Raw genomic sequence first — 19,013 nt, forward strand, 5'->3', positions numbered from 1 at the left:
TCCCATCTTTTGGAAATAAGTTCTTTGGTTATCTGAGGAGGTTGTGTAAAAATTTCAGCTCAATCCGTCCACCACAAGTAAAGTTATTAAGGAAAATGTAGAAGAAGGGAATTCAAAAATTGGTGTAACGGCCACGCTGCGGAAAATTTCTTAGAATGAAGTTAGTCACATCATAAATCATATGGTTGAAGGGGGTTGAAGGGTTGTGTTTACTTTCTCACTTTACCATCTTAGTGTCAGAATTATCGCGAATAAGTAACATAAACAACATAAAACATAATTAGAAGCATATAAATGTGCAAAACAATAAAGAATATTCGAGAAATATTGCCATTTATTACGGTGCGGGAAGTGAGGGGAATGTGGGGAAATAGTGAAAAAAATAGCAGTTGCAGTCAACTTCGTGGCAAATTTCTCGCGAAGAAATTGTGAAAAATGAGTGAAAAATGTTTTTCCCTAATATCTTCTTCTGCGTGTTTCCGGGTGGCGAATTTGTGATGCAAGGGGCAAGAGGACTATATAAGGAGTCTAAAGGTAGTGACCCGACAGTTCCCGGTTTTATAGTTTATGAGAAAATCGACTTCCTTCTTGGGGTCGTTCAACGACCCCACCTTGGCGCTCTAAGGAAGCTCCAAGGTCTTGGCGGCCAGCAGGTTAAACTACAAATCTATAGCAAATATTTATTGGTAAGCATCCAATTAGTTTGTGTCTCTACAGGAATTATCACCTCACACGATGGGAACGATCCCAAATAGCTGCAGAATTATTTATCTTACTATGAGTCTCCTCTAGTTACCCGAAGTTTATGTGGGTGGCACATGGACGCCCATTGAGCGCAATGAAAAAAACATTTTGAGTTTTTGCACGAGAAGCAGAATTTTATGATTCTCGAGAAATTTTACTTGGTGGTCCCGCAATAGCTAAAATAATAGCACCACAAGATCAATTTTCTTCCTCATGCCCCCTTTTTTGCATACAACAATTTCTCTTTCGGCTCTTTTATTTCTCTGTCTCTCTCTCTTTTAATGTTGATAGTTTTGACTTGGAGGCACGAAATGCCCCCTAAAGAAATGCTCTTTTATGCTCCTTCTTCATATTTCCGCATTATTTATTCAGTTGTTTAGTTTATTTTGCATATTGAGATTCTTTTCTTTCATTCATTTCTCTGTGATTGTTATTGCAAACAAATGCTGAATTAGCAAATCAATTAATAAATTTTGAGTATTTATCGAATTAGATTGATAAATACTTTTAATATTTGGTTAGGTTTTTAAATACAGATGGCGCTGAAAAATTTGGAACTATGTTTTAACTACTCAATGCTCTTGATCCGTTCAGTACTATAAAGTGCAAAATAATTATTCTATTAAAATATAAATGGCAAAAAAGGGTTGATGAATTTACAAAATATTTTTAAACACACCCTAATTGATTTTAAATGTTTATCTTTGATGTTTAATCAATAAAATTACAGGAAATCCCTTTTATGAATAAAAAATTGTTTGGAAATCTAATTGATAATTTGTATTATTTCCTTGTTTCAAAAAAGAACAGACTCCACGCATAGAATCAAAAATTGTAATTTATATACTTCTTTACATGGGGGAGGGGAGACAGCCACCCACCGTGTGTACAGAGCAAACAAAAAAATCCACAGGATGGGAAGAGGTAGAAAAAGCCACGAACCGCCGTCATTCAGTAATTAATAAGCAAGTGAACCGTTTATTAATTCAATTGCAGCCGCACTCATAGCTGCAATTAAATATTTATCGAGAGATGCGCCCATATAATACAACAAAATGCAATTTATTGATCCCCCAGTACTATTTGCAATACGCTCGGTAGCTTTTGCACAGATTTATCATATTATGCAGCTCATTTCTCACTTTAATTTTCTCATCTTTAATTTTTCCCCCATCATTGTGCTTCTTTGCTATTAGCAGAAAGACTTCTTTTCTTTCAATAGCCTTCAATTAAATTATATTTTTCATTTTTATTTTGTAAATTTTATTGATCCATTTTGATTTATTCTTTGTTATTAAAGTGATCAGATTGTATTGACGTGTGAGAAGAGAAAAAAATGAAAGAGTCAATATTGTGACAAAATGAAGCTTTAAAAAAAGTCACGCATTTCATTATTTTGCTGACTCTATGGCTGACTCATAAAATATGCAACAAAAATGCAAGGTAAAGTTTATGAATTTATTTTGCTTTTGCATAAAATTAAAATGAGTCAAAGTGAGGAAAATACATAAAAGAGCAATGTCTTTAAAATAAATCAAAGTTTTTGCTTTAAAAGGAGCTTCAGCATTGCCTCTGTATATTAATGTAAAATTATCAGCAGATGGCGCAAGTTGTAATGTATATTTTTTCATAGATGGCGCCAAATAAAAATTAACTTTTAATTAACATCCGATTCTTTCAATTATCTCTTTTCAGACACAAAAAAAAGCATCAGAAAACATGACAACATCTCATAAAATTGCATAGAATGATGATGTATGTTTGTAACTGACAAAACAGTAAAAGGACATAAAATTATTTCACATCTGAATACATTTGTATGGCGGAGCAACATAAAATACCATACAAAAGCTGTAAAAAGGGATCGTTAAGTGATGATAGAGACATTCACCACACTGACAATCAATGCGGGACTTCATCATCAAATGGCAGGAGAAATACATATAAATATGAGAATAAAATGATCATGAAAATGGGAAAAAATAAAAGAATTGTAATGTGAAAATTCATACGGCATAAAATCATTCTCATTAATTTTAACGATTCATTCTCATCATGAATTTTATTTCAATTGATATCTATCTATATATACTTTTTAAAGGGGATCAGGGGGGAGGCTGTAGTCGTTTGCCTGTGGGGTTAATTTCTTTTTAATTACTTTTTATCCAAAAATTGATGAAATAATTGAAAATTATTACATTTATTTCCCGTATTGGCAAAATAATTGGACAATAAATATGCAAACAGTTGATAACCATTAAAAATGTGACTTTGTATTGGTTTTTAATCAATATTTAAATAAACAGAAGATAAAAATAAAAAATATTGAATAAAATAAAATCGAGAAATGAAGTGTTTTATGGAAGAAATAAATAATTCTTTGTCAAATTCAGTTACCTAATTAATTAATTAGTGAAAAATTGAAAAGTTCGTTAAGTGAAGCACGCATGTTCGTCAGTCTTGAATTCAATGCTTTCAAGATCAGTTAAAAAATTATATTTTTGCATTATTTTTCAAAAGTTCTTTCAGCTAAAAAGAAGACCTACAAGAAATTTTCTTTTTAAGCAGCTGCAGGTTGAAAGAACATTCTTTCAGTGCAGTATGTTTCTTGTATATATAATTTACCATCCCATGTTTAAGAAGCATCTTACAAGAGAGATACAAATCGAGAATTCTTGGCTGTTGCTTGTAAATTGAGCCAAAATAAAAGATGGGCGATTAAAACGCCTCCCAATATTGAAGGTATATTGAGAAATCTCTTGCTACTGAACTTCCTGATCATCATTTGAGTTCCATTTAAATACAAATTTCCACCGTAAATTCCCGCGGTGTGCTCGTAAAAGTCACGCAAGACACTGTTATTGGTCATTTTGTGGTGCCATGGGCTGAGCATTTGATTTCCTCCCAAACAACTCTTTCATTCCAATTTGTCCCAACGCCGTGTGTGTGTGAGGAAGAATTGCTTTGAATAAGAAGAGAAAAAATTGTCGTGTGTGGGGTTAGAAATGACCTAGAATTTGAGAAGATTGTCTCAAGTGGAAGAGGAGCAAAAAAAAGTGGAAAAGCAATGAGATGGAGAAGAAGAAGTTTGTGAAACATAAAAAACTGTCTCATGATCATCATATTGGCAATTTGTTGGTGTTTTTGGCCTGAGCAGAAACGAAAAAGATAAGGTCGTATTTAATGATGACTTATGCTGCGTATGAAATTACATCTTCTCTTTGGCCTTTCTTACATGCACACATAAAATAGTGTATGGGGTATGGAAGGGAAGCTCCCAAAGGCGAATAAAGTCTTTTTTATGCTCGCACTTGCTGCTGGGGCCTTCGGTGGTTGCTCTTCCCATGAAATTAGTGTTGAGAAGCCTTTTTTTCCTTTTTCCCACACTCTTCTTACCCTTTCTTCTCTTCTCACACACACTATCGCACCACCCCCGCGTGCAAAAGAAGATTAAAGAGACTTATGGGAATTTTCTTTTCCACCCCCATCTTCCGCACCCTGATGGCCCTTTTCATACACAGTGAGAGCAAGAGAGGAAAAGAGAGAACTTTTCAAGGGTGTCATTTGGGAAATGAAATAAGGTGCAACAGCCTTTAATGAGATAATGAGGAGCTTTTGAAAAGACGTCTTGCTGTTTATGGCTACCCCACTGCACACAAAACAATCACAGTTGAGGTAAATTTTCATTTTTATTTTAAATGAAATATGACGAAGAATTATGAATAAATTTAATAAAATTATAATGCTTTTCTTGTGTGTGGGAGTTTTTTCTCGTTTCTTCATTTTTTGACAATGAGAAGAACTTAATTAGCAAACGCAATGGGATATTTCTTAATTTGAATGTGAATTTTTTATTTAGGGAAATTTAATTAAAATAAATTATTACTCAATGTCAAGAAAAATCTTTCTTTTTTGGGAAGATGGTTGTGTTAAAGAAAATTTTATTTCAATGAGATATTTTATGATTTTTATGCTATTTCAGAGTTTTTTTTTTAGTTCTTATTAATATTTCAAAAAAATTAAATTATGTCTTATAACGTACAAAAATTAATTCTGTTCGTTATGAGGTACACCAACTGTATTAAACATCTTTTATTTTTAAAGAATTCTTTTAACCTGTGATGATTTCTTTTTCTTTCTTGTAGCATTCCTTTAGAAGATGATTGACAAGAAAATAGTGTGGTGTGAGAATTTATTTATGTGCAGATTGAAATGATTCTTCTGTGCAATTTTCTATGATGGGGGATTTTCTTGCGAAATAGGGAGGATGGTAAAACATACATACACATAGTTTAGAGGTAAAGAAAAATGTGAATATATGGGCACCTCTTGTTCAAAGCGCAGCATCTCAACGACCTGGAGGAACATGAGTTCACCCTCATTCTCTGGATTGCAATTGCTAACACGAAGATTGGCATCATCCACGAGAGTGACTTCGCAATCGCTCAGCTCGTACTCATCATCATCCTCATCGTCGTACGTCCCACCTTCTGAAGACATGGACGTGCGCCCATTCTCACCCTCTGGCCCCAGTGTATCCATGGCTGATGTCGAGGAGCACAGAGTGCTGATGGACTTTTCGATGGGCGACAAGAAACGCATCCCGGGGGTGTGTCTTCTTCCTTTTTGGGTGTGTGGTGTGGTGTTTGTATGTTGTTTTGTGGGGTTGTCTGTCTTCTCCCCCTTTTTTTCGCAGCACGAAAAACTTCCTCCTCCTTTTTTCTTCTTTTAGTTCTTCAGCTGTGTGATTCTGTTCTTAGCTTTTCTTTTTTTCACTCACTACACAACACAATGGTACTGCAATCCGTCGTCAGTGATTAATAAGGAGATTTATCACACTCACGCATTGGCGCACCGGGGTTCATGCACTATGTATAAGAGGTTTGTGTTTGTGGACGGTGTGCCACACGATAAACACCTTGGCAATCCATTAATTATTATGGCAATTGAACTCCACTCATCTTCAACCCATATAGCACTTCAAAATCTCTCCCCCCATAAATCCCCCCGATACTCTGAGTGCGTACACATTCTGAATTATTTGCTGGGATACATCACATACAACTCAATGGTTCGCGTGGGGCTATTTATTGGTGCTATATGTGCTATTTAGCCATACTGCTGGTGAGAATCTCTGACACTTCATTTAACATTTCCATTTGATGGCACAGCATCCCCGTGATGGGTCTTTTTCATCTTTTTTCCACCTTTTTTTTAACCCTGCTAAGTCAAAGCAAAAGTTCAAGTACAAATTAATGTGCCACGATTTTGTCAGACACATTTTCTCATGATGATTCTCCTCTTAGGTGATTTGCCCCAAAGGTATATACACAGATATCTTTTGATGTATGAAGAAAACCCCCTTCCTGCTGCCTTCAAATAGCAGTGTTAAGAAATCTTCCTTGAATGTCACACTGAAAGTGCATTTTGTGACTAATTTTAGAACAATTTGCACTTCACACCCACGGAATTGTGAGCGTTTTTGATTAATGAGAGCGACTTTTGCAAAGAGGTGGGTGGAAATTCTAGCACTTCATAATTAAGTGAGAAAGAGAGGTGACTCAATAGGGAAGAAACATGAGAAATTGCATGGAAATGCATTGAATAATGTTGAGGAACTTTCATAAAATTTAACATGGAGAGCTCAATTGGTAAAGATGGAGACACCTGGTGAAGATGGAGGTGCCTGGTGGTTATCAGTACTACATTATCTATTAAAGAAAAATTCTTGCGATAGCAGTGGAGGCGCCGAATTATTCAAAAATCTTCAAATTCCTTTTTTTACTTTATGTAAATTAAATCTTCATTAGAAAATTTACAAATATTTAAACATAATTCTTTCACAGATGCCTACCCCCTCATGAAAAATCTCCTTCACGTACTGTGTTAGTAATACGATAAACTTCCAATAAAGATGCATTTCTAATTCAATGAAGACGTGCATGGATAAGTAGCAGCAAAAGTTTTCCAAAAAACTTTTCATTTGTGCATTTTGTCTCTCAACCACGGAGAGAAATTGAAAGATTTTCACATGACCTTTCTCACCGGCAAAATTCTTTTTCATTCTATTCGCGAGACACGTCCTGAAATTCGCGTAAATTTCTTCTTTCGTGAATGGAATTTTAAATGAAGGCTAATCCGCAAGAACAACCTGTAAGTGAGACATATACCTTTTTTTATCACCCCCTCTCTTAACACTTAAAATTCTCAGCGCGTCACAAAGTTTGGAGAAGTTTTTCTCTTTTGGGGTTTTTACTTTTTTTTTACACACAGAAAAAATTTCACTTGTTTGACACCTCTTTTTGAGAGAATCGTATGTCTTCTTCTGCTTTTTTTTTCCAAGGTGCACGATGACCACATAACGAGTCAATGAACGATAAAGTTTCTACCCTGTGTGGCTTTGAAAAAAAAAACTTCTGTACGTACACGGAAAAAAGCGACATGAGGTGAAGAAAAAATGCACAAAAGAGAAGCTGCAAAGGGACGTAAGTGGGCGGAAGAGGTATAAATTTAGAATTATTGCACATGTGAATGGAATTTTTGGCAGCAAAGAAACTTGTTCTTGCAAACACGCGGGAAAAGAAGAAGTGGGAAGAAGCTGGTGAAGGGAATAATGAGAAAGTCGAGCCCTCCGGGATATTCCAAAGATATTTTGCGGTGCGTCTCATCAAATTTGTCTCATTAAGTTATCTGGTCTGAGGGGGCACCGAGGGGAGAGAAGAAAATAAAGATCATGAAAACTGGGTTAAGAGGAAGATTCGTTACTTCGAATTTTTGAATTGAAATGATTTTTTAAAATTGTTTTTATGAAAAAATGAGTAAAAATCATAAGGAAAAATTTATGGAGAAATATGGAAGAATTTCTATTGGATCCAAAGAATTGTCCAAGGATTTTCCACCAGAAAATAGAATTCTTCCACCGGAATTATCTCCATGTTTATTTCCCGATCACTCAGTTTTTACTTCTTTCACAGCAGCGTGAAAAATTAATTTTGCAATGGGCAAAAAAATCACATTACGAACTTCTTGTGCCTCAAGATAAATAATAACGAAGAAGGAGAAAAAAATGTGCGTGCTCAGCTTCCTCCTTTGTGTTCATTCTTTTAACTCTTTCCGTTTTTCAATATAAACCAGCAAGAACTTATTTAATTAATGAGTTCAACGATCCGTAACTACTTGAAAACAATTTCATGCAAATCTCCTCCCGAACTTTATTGAACGACATGAAGAAAAAAAGCCCCCAGCCTGTGTTACTTCACATTTCAACAGTATGTGGCGATGTGTGGACTCCCTGTTGTGCTTTATGTGGTCATTCCATTTTATATTCATATACAAATTTCTATTTTCCATAACCACAAGTGGACTATATTTTCCTTCCTCAACTTCTTCATCCACCTACATTGTGCTTGAAGAATAAGAAAAAAAGAAATAAATAACAAGTTGATGTCTTCGTCTTAAATCTCACGACAGACGCGAGTTTATGTATTTAGGTAGGTATGTGTATATTCAAATGCACAAAATAGATAAATGACAATGCTAAATAGCATTAGAATTAGTCACTGCAGCCGCGTGAATGCAGCTAATCCCAAAAATATTTTGTATGGAACAACAAATTAATGCAATCTCTCTTTGGATATCTTATTCTCTTTTCACGCCATTGAGGGGGAAAATATTTGGAATTTCACTCGTGTGGTGTCAAGCGGAATTTATTTAAATTCAAATTGCGTCTCCACATCTTTTCTCCACCGCCTTTCTCACAACTTCTCAAAAAAAACCACGAAGAAATTCCAGTGGGAAGAAATTCATCTTCTTTTTGCCCACCAATATTATTTAATAATAAATTTTCATCGTCTTGAAGATAAATTTTGAATAAGAGTACTCGCCCTGGGTATGGGGAGAAAATTAGTGGAATTTAATGGGAAATTAAGTGTGATCATTTAATATAGGAGAATCTCCAATTAAAGTGCAAATTTTATCCTCATCTTCTCGCCTTTTATTACGGTAACCCACATACTTAGAAAGATGGCTGTTTCCGGGAGGGTTTTCAAAGGAAAAAGGGCCATATATACCCTAAAGTCATCCATTTATTCTCTCACTCCCTCACCCACTAAACTTCTTAATCAGAGTTGATAAAGTCCTTTTGGAATTTATTTTAATAGATTAGAGATAAAGATTTAAATAATCCAATTCAATTCATTTATTATAGAAATATTTTACTCTTTTCTTCTATAGTTTAGATGAGATTTAGTGTAGCTTACTGAGAAATAAATCAAAAATATATACTTTTTGACTTTCCGGATCTATTTAACTTCATCTTCAGGTCTACAGGAATCATGGAAATTTTGTGTTTACCATCTTTAATTTAAATCATAATGGAATGTTAAAAAAAGTGATTGGAATGCAATTAATTCGTCTTGATTTTCCTTAATGAGTTTTAAATTTATTTCAAATATTTCACAGATTTCCGAATCCGGCAAACTACATGCAAAGCTTTCGACTACATCAACTCCTTCATCAGAAACTGTATAAACGTAATTGTTTTTTTCATACTTATATTTCATTGTAATCTTCAAGATTTCTTAAGTTTTCATTTATTAAAAAAAAAACTTTTCCTGATAAGCAAAATTAGTTTAATTAAATTAAGAAAGTAGAAAAATAAATTTTCTCTTCAAATCTTATCTCTTATCTATAAAATTTTAAAAGTGGTTACAATATTTTGCTTGTGGTTTTCATAAATATACGAGCTTGTATCCTTGTATTAAATCTGTTGAATTTGCGCTATCTTTGGGGTTTAATGGGATGAGGGAGAAATCGTGTGAAGAAAATCGTCGAAGAACCCACCCATAATGTATAATCTTGTTTGCACTAATAACTTTCAATTTAACCCCTCCCCCACCTACTGAAAACATTGTCCTTGTGGTTTTGCTTTGGAGATAATTCGTGGTTGTGGACAAACAAATTTATATATTTGGTCCTTTTGGATAGGCCATGACTATAACCCTGCAGAATTTCCAATTTTCCCTCCAGAAATTGAGGATCATTTTCACGCTGTAAGTATTCTGCCATTTAGGCTGTAGTTATAGAGCAAATAATTGGAGCAAATCACAAAGAGGATCACATCATTCGTCAAATTAATTATTGGTGGCAATTCAATTGACTTCTTTTCTTCCTAAGAACTTTCTTCTCTGCACTTATTTTTTCTCTACCAATTTTTAAGCACAGTGTTGGCACAATCCAGCCGGCATTGTCAGCGCAATTAATCACTCCACTTAAGTGCACTCGCGCACCCAACGAAGCCCGTCTTAACGCGACGAATTTTAAAATTACACTGAAAACTTGAGGTTCACTGTGAAATACATGTGCTGCGAAACTTTGCTTGTTGCGCGCGGGAATAAACATTATGGAGAAGGAATATAAACGAAAAAATGGTCGCCTGTGTGGTTTAGCTCTCAACACAAACTCTCGCGGCGTTGCGGGTATATTATAATGATGTTTGAACGCCTTTCCTCTGGCTTTGTATGTATCCAGTGTTTTTTTTCTTCTTATTTTGAATGTTTATAGTGCCACTTCTACACACATGCGGGAAGCCCGAAAGGAGATTTCCCTCTGAACCCCGGCAAAGAGCATATATATACATATGTATGTAGGTAAAAGGGAAAAATAAGAAGCGGCTCGTGAGCTCAAGGAACTAAAAAACAAGGAAGGCAAAAAATCTCGCGAGTGTCTGGATTCACAAACTTCGCGCGCGTATTCCATCAAAGTCTACGGCATTTTTGTACATAAGATGGGCTCTTTTTATTTGGTTTGTGCAACATGAAAAAAAAAAAAAAAAATGACCACTTTAGCACAAAGCTTTTGAGCTCTACTAAAATGTTAACTACATCAGCAAATATATAGCATACAACCTAATCTCTTTGCTATATATATATTTTTTTGCAAAAAAATAGAGAGAAAGACAAGTATAAAAATTACACCAACGTTCGACAACAATGCACCCTGTTGAATTCACTGAGTGTGCAAGAAAAGTGTATTCATGCGTAATTCACCGAGCAATTTTGTGCTTGCAATTTCAATTCAAATGGGTCATACACCGGGGAGATATTTAAAACTTACATACACTATATAGACACCTACTACATAAAAGTTAAACTAATTTCTTGCCTTTTGACTCCTCATCTCATTCTCTCCCTATACGGTTCATGGAGACTTTTAAACATACACACAATGTGCATAACATGAGATTAAATAAAATAGGTACATTTGCCATGAATTTGTAGTTGGAGAAGAATAACAACAAATTGCTCTCTTTGATGGGAGAGGTGTGGATAAAAAACTTTATGCACAATGTATGGAGATTCTTTCTGGAGAATATTTTTTATTAAAATTTATAAAAGATTTGAGAAAACATGTGAATATTAATTTTCAAACATTAAAAAAATCAGGCATATCTGGGTTAATATTGCAAAGATAATCCGGACGGAAATGAAGTACAAATTGGTGGCATTTGGATAATTTTCAAGCGCATTTAATAATAAAATCGACTGTTTTCTTCACATGATCAATCGCTTCTGTTTTCTCATAGAGAGATCCAAAGATGCCGTGTGCACTTTTGGAGAACCCAGGAAGACTTCTAATGAAGTGATGAGATCACAGAGAGATAGGGAAGAGAGATGAAAGGGAATACTAGCGGAGAGGTTGACGTGAAAAAAATGCGCGCCACATGATATTCTTGTTGTCATCTTCCACTAATATAAATCCTCTCCGAAAAAAAAAATTGACTGTTTATTTGAAATTAAGAGACGTCTCAGCGGGTATATTTTCTTTTTCTGTGCAGCCTCACACGGCCAGGAAATTCCTTAAATGTGCGAGTAAAAATGCAAAGTGAGGGTGTGCTCGTGTGAAAAATGTGTGTGAATACACTGTACACATAATATATAAAATTCCAAATGGAATTAACTCAATAAATCATGGAAATAGCACTCCCTCCGTTTGCATGGTATGGTTTGCCCCGAAAAAGCCCAAGTCATGTGTGAAATTTTCTCCGCAATGTTCAAATGTGCGCGGTGCCAGAGTTTTGATGGAGAAAAGGGCCAATCCCACAAGCAATATTGTTCATGTTCCACCATTGTATTTTCAAAATTATATCAATACCAAATTGCTCTTTTCTCTTTTGCTCAATATACCCCCCCCCCTTCCTGCCATGCTGTGCCCTACAACTTTGGTCCAAAATAAAAAGCTCTGCATGGCACAAAATTTGTCATTATTTCCCATCATTACATACCATTTGTCGTGCATCGGCACCACAGCGGAAAAAATAACTCATTCTTCCTTTATATTGTGAAAAAAAAACTTTCCTCTCACCACACAAAAAAGCCATATTGAAAAAAAAATCTGTGAAAAGACGGAAAAGAAAATACGAGAGAGGCGAAAAGATAAACAAATCAATATGGAGCAGAATTTTAATTTCACAAATCAATTCTTGTTCTTTTTTTTCTTGATTGAAAGCTTTTTTCGACTGTGTTATCGTGCACGCATTTTTTTTCCCGCACAGACGTTTTATTTTCTCAGCCAAAAACTTATGTACAATATATATTAAAATTCCTACTCGTCCCACTGAAAGTCAATCAACGCAAATAAAGAAGGAATATATTGGGCTGTTTGTGTGATAAACAGAAAATGTGTGTGCCATTGAGAAGCCACATTTCAATGAAAAGAATAGAAATATTGCAGATTTACATGAGAATAAAAAAAATTTTACATAATGTATTATTTTCAATAAATTTTAATTGTTTCTTCTTCAGAGTTTATTCTATTTAACGAAATATTTTAAATTTACAAAGGAAATGCAAAAATTATTCCATCAAATTAATATTTAAATTCAAATCAATTAAATCTCAATTTAGTGCAAATTCTTTTCAGCACTAAACTTTGCCATTAATTGAATTATTTTCTCCCATTTAAATAAACATTACTTTAATGAATGCAACGAAAGATATCCCCCAACAAATAATGAAGACGTTTCACAAGAAAACTTCACTCTCAATTAAGTTGAATGAAGTTTAGTGAAGAATAAAACAGCATTTTGATTGATTTGCTAAATTTCCTTCACACCATCTGACTAAAAATTCCCTCCCCAATAGAGCTTGCAGAGTGTGCAAGAAACTTCTTCACTGCTTCTTTTTTTATATTCTTATAATTTCCACTCGTGGCATGGAAAATCTCCACACTTTGGCCACACGTTCCACGATGTTATATAGTAGTTTGGCTGGCTGTGAGATTTTAATCAAGCGAAAAAGCAAAAACTCATTTTGCAAGAGAACTTTTCTCTCTCAGTATAGTGTTGCAAAAACATTTTATAATATCGCCGAGAGTTGCTCTTAAGATATGGAGCTCGCAAATTAAGGTGAAATTGATAAAATTTTCAAGCACCGTATTGAATAATCAAGAGAAGAAATTTTATTTGCACCGCAGCTTCTCATAATTATTGCATTTGAATTGCTTTAGTGCCTCTGTCTTGTGATTTAAAAGTTTTATTAGTTTGCCATTTTACGGGAAGAGAGTTATTGCAACAGATGGCGCCATAAGGAAAATTCTGAATAAATAGAGAAGCTTCTTACTTTAAAGAGAGACTGAAAAAGGCTTATGGAAATTTAAGAGGAGTTAAATTATTAGAATAACAAATGTAGATAGCCTACAAATGTCGTTTTAGGAGTGATAAATTGGAATAATCTTTGTCTAGAGTGTGCCCTTAGCCATACAGAGTTGTATGAGGGAATTGAAAGTCAGCATAGATGACAAGATAAGAGATATGCCCTCGTTGTAAGATCTTCACCTTCCTAATGGATTCTATTTCTGTTGTTTCCGACAACAACTTTGCATTTGAATTAACCACATATACAAACTAAACCCATTGCACTTCATGCAACCTTATCAAGTATTTACTTAAGCATTTATTGCTTTTTTCGTAAATGTTCATAGAATTAAAACACGAAAAATTGTTTTGTACATATTCCGCGTCGAAGGGACGTCGTGAGATAGGCGAAGCAGTGTGTAAAGATAACACGGAAGATGAGAGTTATATTCTGTTGTGTACAAGATCATCGCTTTACATTGTAAAAGCTCCAGAATTTATTCACTCTGCTTTTCTAAGTACATTAAAATGCATTAAAAGCAAAAGGAGAAAAGAATGGGATGGATGAAGAACAAAAAAATTGTTTACAAATTGCCGTCGAGACAGACACAATCACGAATTCCAATCACTTTAAGACACATTTTCTTCATCTTTTCTTCACACATCCCAAACCACTGGCTTTTGCTTGTGCTTACAAATTCTCCATACCCTTTCAATCCTCCCAGTTTTCCATCAGAGTGTGTACATAATACATTTTGTATATTATAGCGAACAGAGGGTGCCGTCACCAATTTACACGATATTGTTGCGTATACTTTTAATATAAAATTGACTTTTGCGAAGACAATACTTTGCGCAAAGGAATCCACTCCCAATGATGATGCTTCAGCCTTTAAAGTAATGGAGTCGGCTTTAAAATGATGACTTTCACCTTTGGGCGCCATTCAAATTTCAATTTTTTTCACTTCAATCTCATTGATATTTATTGATCGTCTTTTGCACCATTAAATTGCACTTCTCGCCAAGACGACAACATTACCAACATGATTAATTGCCATCTCAATCTCACAGGGAGTATGTAATTATCTTCAATTCATGTCATACTCTTCATTTCTCTATTCATATGCAACAGACACTACAAATCTTCACCTCTTCTCTCACATGGACAATTAATGTGTTTTATTGAGACTCTTTCAAATTTAAATTGTATATGAAATAAACAGATTGAAATGTTTTGTAGATAAAAGAGCATGAAAAGATCGTGATAAATTTACAAAGAAATATTTTTTTAGGGCTAAGAAAAACATTTAAAAAAAATTTAAGGAGAGAACGTTATTGAACATCAAACGTTAAATGTTAGAAAAGAAATGTTAAAAAAATTGAAAAAATTTAAACGTTTAAAACTTAGTCTTACAAATTTGAAAATTCAAATGTTAGAGTAACAAAAAATTAACACAAAAACATAATTTAAAATTTAAAGACAATTAAAGACCAAGATGATTTTATCTTTAAACTATTAAAATCAAATTACAATGTTTCTAATCAACTCTGATGCGGAGTTCCAATATCTCATTCAATTGCAAGAATGGAGTTTTATAAGATAAATCGGTTAGAGTGTCTGGGTCGTGATTCCGGATTAAAGAACTCACGATATAAATATACCTTTTTTTCTTGACAATGATGTGGAGAAAATAGGGGAGCACAATGCAACAACACGGAATGTATACGCGCGGGAGGTCAATGAGACAAATTTTCGTGACAAACGATATGCTAATAGAGTTTCTCAGTGAACCAAGAACATCTTGCATTGTTGTTTAGGATGAAGGAGGAGGAGGTGGAAAAAAATAACAGAGAAGAATGCTAAATTGAATGTAATTTCTCTGTCTGCTTGACTTCTATTTCCTCCTTTCTCACTTCTTCAAAAATTCAACACAACAAAATCGTGCACTAGAATCTTATCTTGGGCATTTGAGAGACCCCAATTTGGTGATGTTGTGAATGGATTTTTTTCCGAGGGCAAGAGAGGCGCTCACGATGAAATGGAAAACATTCTCCTGGTGAGGACGTGACTCTTGAATTTTAACCATCAATGCACGTGGGGATTTCTTCTTTAAGAGCACTTGTCTGATGACTTGGAGGAGAGATTAAGAGTTCAAGGACGGCGCTGTGTGTGATGTAATGTGGGGGAGGAAAGTGTCCCACCCACTTACTCCTTTTTTTGAGATTTTAAAATACAAAAAAAAGAAGAAATAAGAGACTTGCACTCAGGCTTGCACTAAAAGCATTTCACAAAATTATTACAAAATGTTGAGTTAAAAGTATATATATTCATGCCATCAAGAATATATTATACATTTGTTTGATCTCACAGAAATTAATATGAACTTTCATCTCTCTCAACAACCAAACCTCTCAAAAGGAAGGAGATAAATACGTAAAAAGGAATAGATGGAGAAAAGAAACTAACCCCCATTTGTGAGATCACATTGCAAGATTTTTCTTCACCTTCTTCCCATTTTGAGAAAGAAAATCCTTCTCTTGTGCGACACCAAGTCTGAAGAATCGCATTTTTTCTACTACATACTCCTTCCTCCATCTCATGAACAGAAAAGACCAACACTTCTCTCTTTGGCAAAGTGATTCAGAAGGAAAAATATATTCTGATGTTGTTGTATATATGGTACAATGTGCAAGAGAATGCAATATCATATTTCACATTTTGAGACATTGACTCAGAGTAATATAATATAAAAAGATATATAAGAAAATTGTATTTAGAATTTCACAGTAGAAATTCCATTGTGCATAATAATAAATTATAATTGCAATGGAACATAGTATAGGAGAAGAAAATACATAATAGCGTTGGATTTAATTTCATACCATTATGTGGGGTTTTGATACACACCAAGTTTATCGTTTGGAGAGACACTATTCCATGTATAAATTGTTTTATCGTTGAGCACAGCACGTGTTGCACTGTGGGAGCAGTTAACTATATATACAAAAAGGAACACGACACCATGTCTTGAGAATTTCCGGAAAATTAACAAAAATTCTCCATCTTTTGCACTTTGTAGAGCTTATAAATATTTATTTTAATGATTTTTGGAGAATTTTAGATAATCTTTGTTATCACTAGGGGTGAATAGGGTCAAATAGCTGGGTAGTTTGGAAAAGCTTTTAGATTCTCTTTAGTTCCTTTTATTCCCACAGGCATTTGGCATGAGGATAATTTCGTATAAAGTTTATGTTGAATGGATCATTTTCAGGTACTTTTATGTGGTTAAATTCACACACACGTTCTTTCAATTGCAATTGTTCTCGGTATACATCCCTTGTGGAGAATGAAGAGCCCCTCGAGGCTTTAAAATTCTCGCCCCATCTCTCGCAGAGCTACAGCTCTTCTGTATGTTATTTACTTCACACCTTGTCTATGTTATTCAACACTCTATGTGTGCATCCTTTCTCTCTCCTGGGGCACCACAAAATGCGCCACTTTACTGGTTTTACACCTCAAATATTTAATTTCAAATGAAATAATTGGTAAAACCCACATAAAACACCGTCTTCGTCGTCTATCAACATTTTCATTTCATTTTATTATGCGCCCATTGCGTTCTTCCCATTTACTTCTGGCATTGCATTTCAACTTCTCTTTACATGCACTATTTACATTACTTTGAATGTTTTGACCTCTGTTTTTTCTATACATAGACTACGGGGGAGCATTGTGGGGAAACATAAAAAAACGACAAAAAAAAACACGAGAGATAAATAGAAAAGAAAATTATGTACAAAAAAATATTTTGTTGAAATAAAATTCTTTTAGAGACTTTCGTGGGGCTCGTGGGTGAACGTAGGGCAATTGGGGCGGTGGGAAAAAAATCAGGGCAAGGGTGCATGAGAAAAACAATCTCCCCCTATCAATTTTGTGGATATATTAAACCATACTGGGCAGAGGGATTTTCCCCAGCAAGAAAAAAAGAAAACCTGTGGGATGAAATCTCATTGAAGTGAAAATTTAAATCGGAAAATCTGGCTAAATCCCACCCAATTGATCCCCCCAAAAACTCCATATGGTGTGTGTCCCCACTTTGAGCATCTCCCCCAAAATACGATGCATCGATTTCCACACTCTGGGAAAAGCTTATCACTTTAGTATTTTCTGCTTTTTCTTCGCCTCACCCTTCAACCCAAAATCTCACCCATTTTTTTCCGGTGTGGTACAACAACGCTTTTTTTCATCTCCATGCATTTTTGCACATCGTATCACATGGAGACCATGAAAGGAGGATTATGAGGACTTTTATCTCACAGTACCCACCCTCATTCCTTAAGGATACTACATACAGAAGGAATTCTCATCCCTCCACCTCCTCATACTGAGCTCTTCCTTCCAAGGAATGAATAATAGAACGATTCTTGGTGACAAATTGAGAGTGGAGCGAGAAAGAATGGTGTGAAAAGTTTCCACGCTGATTTTATATCTCTGTGCACATGTTACAACCCTCCTCATTTTTTTGTACTAAGGGGAAGGGGGTTGAAATGTAGTATAAGAAGAAATTTCTACTCACCGTCATGTATTCGTCGAGACGATGCTTCCAGTGGTCAGATCGATCAATTAGATTGTTCCACTGCTCAGACAACTTGGCCACTTCCCGACGAATACTCCGTGTTAGCTCCCTACTCTGTTCTTCGGCAGACAAATACCTCGAATCCCCATCGAGAGCTGTGAATCACACCCACAGAGAATGACATGAATTAGTTCAAAAGCATCTCCACAAGACCAATGTTTGTTCAATGTTGCAAGATAAAATCCAGACGAAATTTTATTATTTTACACAGTAGGGTTCATTGGATGGTTTATCTTTCATGAGAAAGATTCAAAGTGATTTTCCTTTTCTCTTAAGAAAAGTCTAGATATTGATGTAGATAGGTAGCAGTGGAGGCGCCGGGTTTGGCAAACAAAGCTTCAATTGAATTTAAAAAGAATTTTCTTCCTCTCAATCCCTCAATTGATTTTTTTTTCAATAAAAAAAAGAATAAATAAAGAAAGATTTTTTTAAAGCATTTACATAGTCTAAGATAATATTTTATGTAAAAAAAATTAATAAAATAGTATAATATTTCACGTAACTTTCACGGAAATTTCATGGGAAAATATGGGAAAGAAAAACTCTAAAGTGGAAACCAGTTAGTTTCGTATATTTAACGAAGAGTCATAGCAATGATATGGGGGAAACTCACCTTCTGTGTCACTTGTATCCGATACAGGAGGTTCACTGGCCACATACTGTCTACCACTCAGCAAATTGCTCTCCACGATCGGCCTCTTATCCTCCAACTGACGGCGGAACGCTTTGTGGTCATCCTGTTTGGAGTGACATGAAAATCAATTTTAGAAATTCCATTCTATATACCAAAACACACTACAAATGCATTTTGCCATTCTTAATACATCTTCCACTTCCTCTAACCAGGGCATACACAGTGGCTTAGACGATTCCTAGAATAGGAACATCCCTTCTTGTTTCAAACAAGGAACTTTCCACCCTATCTTTTACCAACCAACCCCACTCAAAGAAGAAGGAGGAAGGCAAAATTCCTTTTTGGCAAATATTCAATTTTGTGATCT

The 19,013-nt window shown here is 34.8% G+C and overlaps 1 protein-coding gene across 6 annotated transcripts in view; it reads right to left on the minus strand.

Moving 5' to 3' along the window:
* Positions 1–19,013, minus strand: part of LOC129795896 (dystrophin, isoforms A/C/F/G/H) — a 221,833-nt gene that overhangs the window by 14,852 nt on the left and 187,968 nt on the right. For all 6 annotated transcript variants that reach the window (XR_008751164.1, XM_055837459.1, XM_055837473.1 and 3 more), the window contains 2 exons: positions 18,626–18,749; positions 17,953–18,107 (listed from right to left, as the gene is read on the minus strand). Coding sequence is in view for 5 of the 6 variants with exons in the window: in XM_055837459.1 (XP_055693434.1) it covers positions 17,953–18,107; positions 18,626–18,749 (279 nt within the window). In the remaining variant the exon portion in view is untranslated. The remainder of the gene's footprint in view (positions 1–17,952; positions 18,108–18,625; positions 18,750–19,013) is intronic.

Source organism: Lutzomyia longipalpis, chromosome 1, assembly GCF_024334085.1.
Source record: "Lutzomyia longipalpis isolate SR_M1_2022 chromosome 1, ASM2433408v1".
Lineage (NCBI taxonomy): Eukaryota > Metazoa > Arthropoda > Insecta > Diptera > Psychodidae > Lutzomyia > Lutzomyia longipalpis.